This window comes from Humulus lupulus, chromosome 6 (genome assembly GCF_963169125.1).
Source record: "Humulus lupulus chromosome 6, drHumLupu1.1, whole genome shotgun sequence".
Taxonomy (NCBI): domain Eukaryota; kingdom Viridiplantae; phylum Streptophyta; class Magnoliopsida; order Rosales; family Cannabaceae; genus Humulus; species Humulus lupulus.
Window position 1 is genome coordinate 9,091,705 of NC_084798.1, and position 9,131 is coordinate 9,100,835.

A 9,131-nucleotide genomic window follows, 5' to 3' on the forward strand; every position below is an offset into this window, starting at 1 on the left:
ATGAAGATTCTGAAGAGGAGCTTGAACCGTTCGCTCCCCATATTTCCAAAACTCCGTTTCCTCAAGGATTTCAGATCCTTCATGTCCCAACTTTTGAGGGAAAGTCCGACCCATACAGCCATTTTCACAAGAAATAAAGGCTTTAATTAAGCCTTAAAAGAAGGCACTGTTGACCAAGACCAATACCAAGACTGACCCAAGTCTTCTGGTCCAGCACTTTATGTGTTTTGATTTTCTTGTGTTAAAAAACAAGAAATGGTATATATATATAATATAAATATATTTTGAAACCTCTTTATATAAACCACATGATTGTTAATTTTTTTTTTTTTGATTAAATGAATATATGTGTTTGATTCATTGTGAATTTAAGTTGCCCAAAAAAAATGTATATATTTGATTCCAATAAACAAAACATTTTATAAAACAAAAATGTATACGTGAAAGTTTAGCATTGAATATGTATAAAAAAAAGGCTATAAATTCTTAAAATAAATAAACAAAGCAGTATTAGTGATATAAATATATAGGTAAAGGAAAACGTTTATAATAAGAAATAAAAAGACATAAAAGTCTAGCATTGAGCAATAATGGAATATTATGTTTAGGGATATTTGTGACAAAAATACCTAATGTTTTATACTTGTTATAGTTAAATACCTACTATTTTATTTTTACGGTAAAAATAAAAGATGTTCAATACATGTTACATAAGCAGACATTTGCCACTCTGTAATCGGTCAATTTCATATTTTTGTTTTTTTATATATTTTAAATTAGAAAAATGAATTAAAAAGACATTTTAAATTAATAAAAATACATATTTTGGGAACAAAAATACATAAATTACAGAATGATACATATTTGGTGAGAAAACACTTAACAACTCCAACAGAGCAGGTATTGAAAAAAAAATATTTTAGAAACTTTAGGTATTTTTGCTACAAAGAAAATATATTAGATCTATATCTTTAACATATATTAAACATTGAATATTTTTACCGTAAAAATAAAAATTAGGTATTTAACGGTAACAAATATAAAACATTAAATATTTATACTGTGAATATCCTTTATGTTTATTATATACAAAAAAAAAATTAAATTAAAAAAAGTTGTATAAAAATAAAAGAAGAAATAATTTTTTTGGTCTATTATCCTTGCCAAAAAAATAAAATTTGATCTTCTCAAGCAACGACATAAAGTATTATGTTAATGCTACAATTTTATTTAATGCTAAACTATACAAAATAAATAAAACAGTAATATAAATCTACTAAAATTTTATTTAATGCTATTTTTTTTAGGCTAATGTTTGAAAACAAATAACACAAAGAACTCTCTCTTTCCAACTAGCTAATGCTTAACAAAGTAAATAAGATATCCAAAACACCCAATCCACTTGAGTCACTCATCATAACAAGATTAATGATTTAATTTATATATATATATATATTTATATATATATTTGGAGTTAAAAATATGTTATTCCATTTCATTAATTAAATTAATTTTTTTATTAATTATTTCTACATCAAATTTTAATTATTTAAAATATAGCTTTTTTTTTAAGTTTTATATCAAATTTTAATTCAATAATATTTTATTTGGTATGATTTAATTCATTAAATAAAAAATATGGGCTCTTTTGGTCATTATGATAAATTGTTTGATCAAAATTGGGCTCATAATTTTATTTCGATCTATTTTGCAAAACACGAGTCCAGTCTATAGATTTAATGTTTTTATTTTGTGGTTTCTACTTTTTTTTTCTTCTTTTATATAACTTCCTTTTGTACATTTATCTGCTCATTGTTTTCTCCATTCATATTTACTTTGTATTATTTTTAACTAGGTAATATAACTACACCTCCCAGATCTTTATCACAATTGAAATTCTGTAACACTCTACAAATCTAGCACTTCTACACTAGGTATTTAAAATAGTACTTAACTCGTTAAGTGAGTTATTTGGACTCAAAAGTGTAATTAAAAATAAAATAAGAGTTTAAGTACTAAAATTTTTTGCCAAAAAAGTTTAAACTTTTCATTAAGGTTATAAAGGGTTTTACATGAGATCCCAAAACGTTTAACAAAATACATAATCACAACTAGAGTTTATCATCTTTTAATGAATAAATTATTTTCATGTGATTGGAATTTGGATCTACACAGTAACCATGCTAAAATTACCAAAATGTTCTGCAGTAACTTAGGTAGTGAAAGTTGAAGTGAAGGTCAACTAAAAGACAAGGGACAATCTTGATACTAAGAAAAACTACACACATCGAAATGACAGTGTCATTGTCAATAATTATGATAAGCCAAACTTTAAGTTAGCTAAAAAACAAGGGACATTATTGATACTATCGAAATGATTGACTAATTGAAGAGTTTATGACTCAACAATGGAATGCACAGAACCTGTGCTTCTTAATCACCACAGTAAGTAAACTTATCTGAGAGAGAGAAGAGAAGCATGTGTGAGGTTGGAGTAGAGGACTTGGTCAAGGCTGGGCTAAGCACTGAGGAGGCCAAGTATTTCCAAAGGGTCCTTGAAGATATAGTGAATGGAGCCAAAGGGTTTGACAACAATGATTAAATGAAGTTTACCAGAAAAAGGAGATGAATATGCTGCAATCAAAGGGCCTTTAGTTTACCCTGTTTTTAGAAGTGTAGTTGGAGTTTAAGGAAAATGGAGAGCAACTGCAACACTACATTATAAGGTTAAAAACATGGAATAAATAAACAAAAAAAAAAAGTGCTAAGAACAAGGACCAGTTACCCCGAGGAGAGAGCTTCATCCTTGATTATTATTATACAAAGAAATGATTCTCAAACTTGTCCAGCTACTCTTGCACTCTTTCCCTTTTCGTCTCCTCAAGGCGGTAGAGAAGAGAGCGAGTTGCTATACTTTCTTCTTAATATTCTATGTCAACGGGTTCGTTGTTGCAACAACATTTTTAGACGAACCTCGATATTTAACTAATTCTCTTGGATCCTTGCAAGTTTTCAATATAGCCGACATTGCTTCAGCTTTTCGAAGAATGGAGGATCTCCGCGCACGAGATGCGTCTCCATCTCTTTTATAAGTATCTGGCAACTTCATAGAGTGGGGAACAGAAGACATCAGGCCACATACTTTCCATGCCATCTCGGTCATTCCTTGTTTCTTTAGTTCATCATTTAGTCTTTGGAAAGTAAGATACTGAGGAACAATGCCTCTTCTGATCATATTTCCAAATTCCAAACTCGCCTCTTCGAATTTTCGCATATCACAAAAAAGATGGATTAATAGTGTGCTTGTAGCTAAGTCCATATCACATCCCCTGGATCTCATTTCTTCAATAACTTGAACTGCCAACTTAAGTTTCCCATCCTCACACAACATCTTTAACAACAGATGGTATGTGAGTCGATCAGGAGAATATCCAGATTCAATCATCTTAGTATACAAGTTCATTGCTTCCTCAATTTTTCCCAACTTTGAAAAGTACTTAAAGAAATAGTTATAAGTTGTTGGTGTTGGGACGAATCCCCGACCTATCATCATCTTGAGAATCTTACTTGCCCCAACAAGATTTCCTGCCTTGCAAAAACCCTTCACCAGAGAATTGTATGTTGAGATAGCGGGTCCTGATTCCAGAACCAAAAAGCGCTCCATCATGCCCAATGCCTCCTTAAACATCCCGGCTTCCCCCAGCGCGTCAATTATTGGGTTATACACAATAGCATTCGGCTTAATTCCTTCTGTTTTCATCTCACTAACTAGTTCAATTGCCCTTTCAGACCAACGCATCCGACAGTAACCTTCCACAAGAGTACCATATGTCACAACAGTAGGCTTCACATTCTCCTTTTTCATCTCCATCCAGAGTCGCTCTGCGTGTTTGAGCTTCCTCATTCGAAACCAACCATTCAACAAAATGTTGTAAACTCGGATCGACGGAATCCAATTTGAGTCTGACTTCTTTTTCCTATCAAAATAAGCTGAAGCATCTCTAACATGCCCTTCCTTGCAAAGAGAATCCAACAAAATCTCAAACAAACTCATTTCTGAACCCAAACTAACAACTGTAGTCAAAGTACTCGCAAATTCAAAAGTTCGAACTGCAGATTCGGGCATACCTGCACGACCATATCGTCTGATCATGATCACAAACGTATCCACAGAAACCAAAACGGGTTCATCCTCTTTGTCAATTTGATCCTGAATCAAAGACCACGCTGAGTCAAACTCCCTAGATTTCGCAAGCACATTGACCATGGAGTTAAAGAGCGCAGTAGATGATTGAAATGTGGTTTGCTTCTCTGCCCAAAGAAAGAGCGAGTACAATAACTTGGGGGAAGAATCAAAGTGGTCAACCACAGTTTGTAACAAACTTGAATCGAGCTTGATTCCTGTCTTGTCCAAGGCATCATGGAGGGAAGGACCAGAGGAAATGTCAGGGTTGGTGAGGAGCTCAGAAACCGTGAGGAACTCATTCTAAGAAACTTTAGTGCCTAAGTCAGGAACCGGGGCTAGTTGTGTGGCTGGCGGAGTGAGGATGTCGTGAGGCCACTTGATCAGGGGCTTACCAGGTATGGACAGCCATGACTGATCGGAGGAGAAGAACTGCAAGTAGTGAAATTGAAAAGGTTTGGAATTAGGATTTGGTCCAAAGAGAAGAGAGGTTAGTGGGATAGCACGGCAACGTTTGAGAACCATGAACATGAATTACACCTGCCGAATATAAACAGTGCAAATCACATAAATCACTTTGAAAAGAGCAAAGTGTATATTTGTTATAAATAAATTGAAAAAATACAGCACAGAAAAAGAGCAAGAACCATCCACATGCATCTAGCCACATTTGTTCATTTGAAGGAAAATGCCTCCTAAAAAAAGGAGAATACCAGAACATGCCATTAAAAGCCACAAAGGCAGCAAACATACAAGCAAAGCAACAGAGAAGAAGCCAAAGTCTAGAACTAGATTCAATAATGTGAATCTAGTTCCAATATCATCATCATATCATCATCATCATCAAACAAGTGTTTAATTTTACTCTGGCAAAAATAATTTCAACGTAGCATAATGTGAATGTTTACATACAAATAAACAAAACAAACTATACTACACTATAACATCACTTCAAATATATAAATTTCACAAATTAACAATCAAGCAAATTGTTTTCTCTGTTTTTCAAAATTAAAAAGCTTCCCAGTGGAGTGAGTGTATTAATCTTCAAGAAATCAAAAACAGAAACGTAATAAATTTCCCAATAACAGTTATTTCCCAATAATTTAGGTTATTTTACCGTGTTTGTGGGTCGAGGTGAGAGCTGTCCTGCGCCGTCGAGAGAGAAAGCAAGAGACGGTGGAACTGGAGGCAGAGAAGAGGAGAGACCGGTCTTATTCAGTATTCACTTTTTAGTATCATTAAAAATATATATTTATATATATACGCGGTCGGGTCGGGCTGTGCCCGCAATGAGAAATCTAACCGATCCATCCATGACTTCTCCAACCCATTCTGAGTCTCAAGATCAAAGCTTTCTCCCCCGAAATCCTGTCTCGGAAGAAACCCTCAACCCCATTCCCTTTGTGTCCCTCAAAAGTCTGGACTTTTCGAATCACAAGAGCTTTCGAGTAGGCATGGGGTGTGCTTTGAAGCTCCCGGTGAGAAAGAACAGCATCGATTGTAATGTGTTTGAATTCATAATTGGCATTTCTTTCGTTGGTATTCTTTTGAATGCTGAGAAATTTACCTTCCTCAAAAAAAAAATGAAGCAATTTGGGATAAGGATATTATGCTGTTTTGGTCAGATAATGCGTGAATAAATGGTTGAACTGAGTTTGTTCTGTCTTTGATCTAATCTACTGTGGAGAGTTCACTGATAGAACTCCAACCAACGATTGCTATGAATATTGTGATGAGATTGATTGCTTGCTGTAATGATTGATTATTGGAAACTAAGTGATGCAATTACTGCAGCTGGAAGATAATGTAAAACTTCCAAGTTAACTAAGCATTGGAATGTTAATGAAGACGAGCTTGATTCTGGAGTAGGTGAAGGTGAGATTTTGGAGTCTTTTCTTTTCTTTGTTCATTTTGGTTAATATCAGTTTACTTTATTCCACAGAGATTGCTATCCCAAGGAATGGCAATTCAGATTATTAGCAACTCTTTTCCCATTTGAGTCCCCTGAATTCTTTACTTAAGATGTTCTTGTTCTCTATCAACATGCTTGGCAAGATATGCATACTTGATTACAAACTTTTGGAGAGCATTTGCAGCAAAACTTTTGGAGATTGACGCAATGCAGCGGCCAAATTCTACGCTTGAAGATTTTGTTAGTAGTTTTCTGTTTGTTAAAGAAAAGAACCTGCCACAGTTGAATAAAACTGAGAAAATAATTCAGAAGTTCAAGTTTAAATATTTAAAGGCCATTTTTGATAATTAGAAAGAACGAATTGACCTGTTGTTTTCATTTTTCTCAAAATTGAATCTGTTTCACATTGTGCTGCTACTGCTGTCTAATTTGTTCTAACTTCTATGTCGAATAATATTCAAGAATAATGTATATTGTAATTCATATATTCAAATTGTTCCTTTAAAGATTTGTTGTCGTTTGAAACAAAAATAACATCTCTCTCTGTATGTTTGCAAAGCCTTGCATTTTTCTTAACTACAAATTGCTAATTCTTTTTGTCATTTACTTTCATTATCTAAACTTTCCTTTTATAAATAGAGGAATTTCAGTCTTCTCTCATCAAAATTCAAAAATAAAAAAACAAAATTCCTTTATTATTTTCCTAGCCGTTAGAAGGGTTTATATATATATATACAATTTTTTGTAAACCAAAGCAAACCAAATAGATTCTCAAATCTTTCCTAGATTTTTCAAAAAGATTTTGGTTAATTTTGGCCCCCAAGGTTTCACATTCTATTTTACTTAATTTTGGTTTTGATTATTTTTCTAAGTTTATGATTTGATCTCACATTTTGGATTGATTGAGATTCTTAGTAAAGAAATTGGTATTGTCTTCAGTTTAAAGAAAAATTGGTGCCTTTGTATCATGTATCACACACATGTTTTTCGTTAAAGCTTTTTGTTCGAAGTGTTACAATAATATAGAAAGATGAACTGGAATAGGAAAAGGAAAAGGAAAAATGAACATATACCATAGGCTTTGAATTTTAAGGAATGAAAATAACGAAAAGCTTTTCTTTTTACCATATGTTTGGCAACATTGTTTGTAGAGCCAGCTCAGCCAAGAATGATCATTATTTTCAACTTAGACTCAGAACAATATTATCAGTTCAGCTTACTAGGCCTTACTTTTGCCACTTGAAAGAGTCAGTGCTTTCAATTTTGTTTGGTTGAAGCATATTGTTGAATTGTTTTTTTTTTCGTAAATCATTTTCTTAGGGAGTAGCTGGGATCAATCCTCAATAACAGAAAATCACTTCTGACTATTAGTAATAGAATGTTGTTTCTTGTCTGAGATTTTTTATCATAGGTATGTAGTTTGTCTATGTCTCTTTAGACAAGAGAAAAGTTAGAAGAATCGAGGCTATTGCATTGTAACCGTGGCACATTTGTTTTGGTTTATGCTTTTGTTGCTTACAATATTTATGGATTGAAATTTTACTTCCAGTTTTTCACATCTGGCATGGGAATTTGTTGGGAAGATTAAATTTCATTTTCATATGTTATAATTTACACCCAACTTTGTAATGAATACTAAACGCGTGACAATTCTTTTGGAGATGATTCATTGATATTTTGTTTTGTTTTGTTCTTTCTGTTTCTTATGTCCACAGCTTGCAAGAATATTTTAGCTTAAAAGCAATGTTATTTCTGCTTAGCTGGGATGATTAGCAGTATTTACACAGTGTGTTTATGTTTGTAGGGACACCATATGAAGGCGGTATATATTTCCTCGACATAACATTTCCCAGTGATTATCCATTTAAACCTCCAAAGGTAGTTCCCTATTGTTGGTTACTTCCAACTTTTAAAGATAAAACATCTCTTAGTAGTGTTTTTTTTTATCCAACTGTCCTCTTTTTCAGCATTGAAAGCAAATTGGTTATTTGGTGTTTAACTGTTCAGTTTTTGAATGGAAGTGCTTTCTTCAGAGATCCCTTTTTGTGTTAAACATACAATATGTCTATATTCTTCTGTAGTTAGACAATGCAGGCTAGTGAAGTTGTGTAACTTAATTTGGTTTTCGTTAGTATTAATCAATGAAGTTTTTCAGGTTGTGTTTAAAACCCGAATCTACCACTTCAATGTTGATTCTTCGGGTAACCTTAGATTGGAGATCTTGAATGATGGTTGGATTCCAGCTCTAACAATTACAAAGGTGTTGCTTGAAATTAAAAAACTTTTCACCCATGCTGACCCTTGTAAGTGTTCTGGACTAAACAATATTAATCCATTAATCTGTGTCTGTATTCTTTTTGTTCTCTTTCTCTTTCTCTTTTGGTTGTGGAAGGGGGCCAACATGTTGAGGATTGTGATAATACTATTATTTCATTGGGCTTTAGTTTAGATTACAATTATCTACATGTGCTTTTGCTACAAAACTCTGAACTTAAACTTGTTCTAGAGAGGTTCTTACATAGTTTGGCATATCCCAAAAATCTTATGCTACTTGAAAGCGAGAATTTCCTATAACAATTTCAAGAACATTCACTTTCTTATAGGTAATAAACCTCTCGTTCCCGGCATTGCACAGCTATACTTGGCAGACAGAGCTAAGCACGATCAAATCGCTGCGCAATGGACATTGCGATTTGCAAAGTGAATCTGACACAAGAGCTAGAGCTCTTTGTGTGTAGCATGCATTCAACAATTTTGTATATATACAATTTGAGGATATGAACTTTACAGTGTAAGTGTCACATTTCCAGCTTATAACCGAAGCTTTACTGTGTTCTTTAAGCAATAGCAATCACAAGGGAAAAGCACTTCTTGTAGTATATCTTTTACTTTAATTTTTTCTTTTTGGTACTAATCACGATTAGTGATCGTATTTTGTTATCAACTCTTTCGTTTTATGATAAATTATTTTTTCAATAATCATGTACAAAGAGAGAAATTTCTCACCTATTGCAATGCAACTAATAAATATTG

At 33.0% G+C, this 9,131-nt stretch overlaps 1 protein-coding gene and 1 pseudogene across 1 annotated transcript; one reads left to right on the forward strand and one right to left on the reverse strand.

The window, feature by feature from the left end:
- Window positions 1–2,914: 2,914 nt before the first annotated feature.
- On the reverse strand, window positions 2,915–5,663 carry LOC133781610 (pentatricopeptide repeat-containing protein At5g11310, mitochondrial-like; annotated as a pseudogene).
- On the forward strand, window positions 5,476–8,974 carry LOC133784659 (constitutive photomorphogenesis protein 10-like). The gene is made up of 6 exons (XM_062223948.1): window positions 5,476–5,725; window positions 6,283–6,338; window positions 6,898–6,922; window positions 7,903–7,976; window positions 8,254–8,401; window positions 8,702–8,974. Exons 1-6 carry the CDS (start codon window positions 5,476–5,478, stop codon window positions 8,800–8,802), a joined length of 654 nt encoding a protein of 217 aa, XP_062079932.1. The 3' UTR covers window positions 8,803–8,974.
- Window positions 8,975–9,131: the final 157 nt, after the last annotated feature.

What these genes read in the sequence shown, in the direction of transcription:
- LOC133784659 (XM_062223948.1), top strand. Translation starts at nt 5,476, where the DNA reads ATGAGAAATCTAACCGATCCATCCATGACTTCTCCAACCCATTCTGAG. An exon ending in ATTCTACGCTTGAAGATTTT is followed by an intron (nt 6,339 to 6,897) that starts GTTAGTAGTTTT and finishes TTTTTCAAAAAG; the next exon opens with ATTTTGGTTAATTTTGGCCC. An exon ending in GGTTAATTTTGGCCCCCAAG is followed by an intron (nt 6,923 to 7,902) that starts GTTTCACATTCT and finishes TTATGTTTGTAG; the next exon opens with GGACACCATATGAAGGCGGT.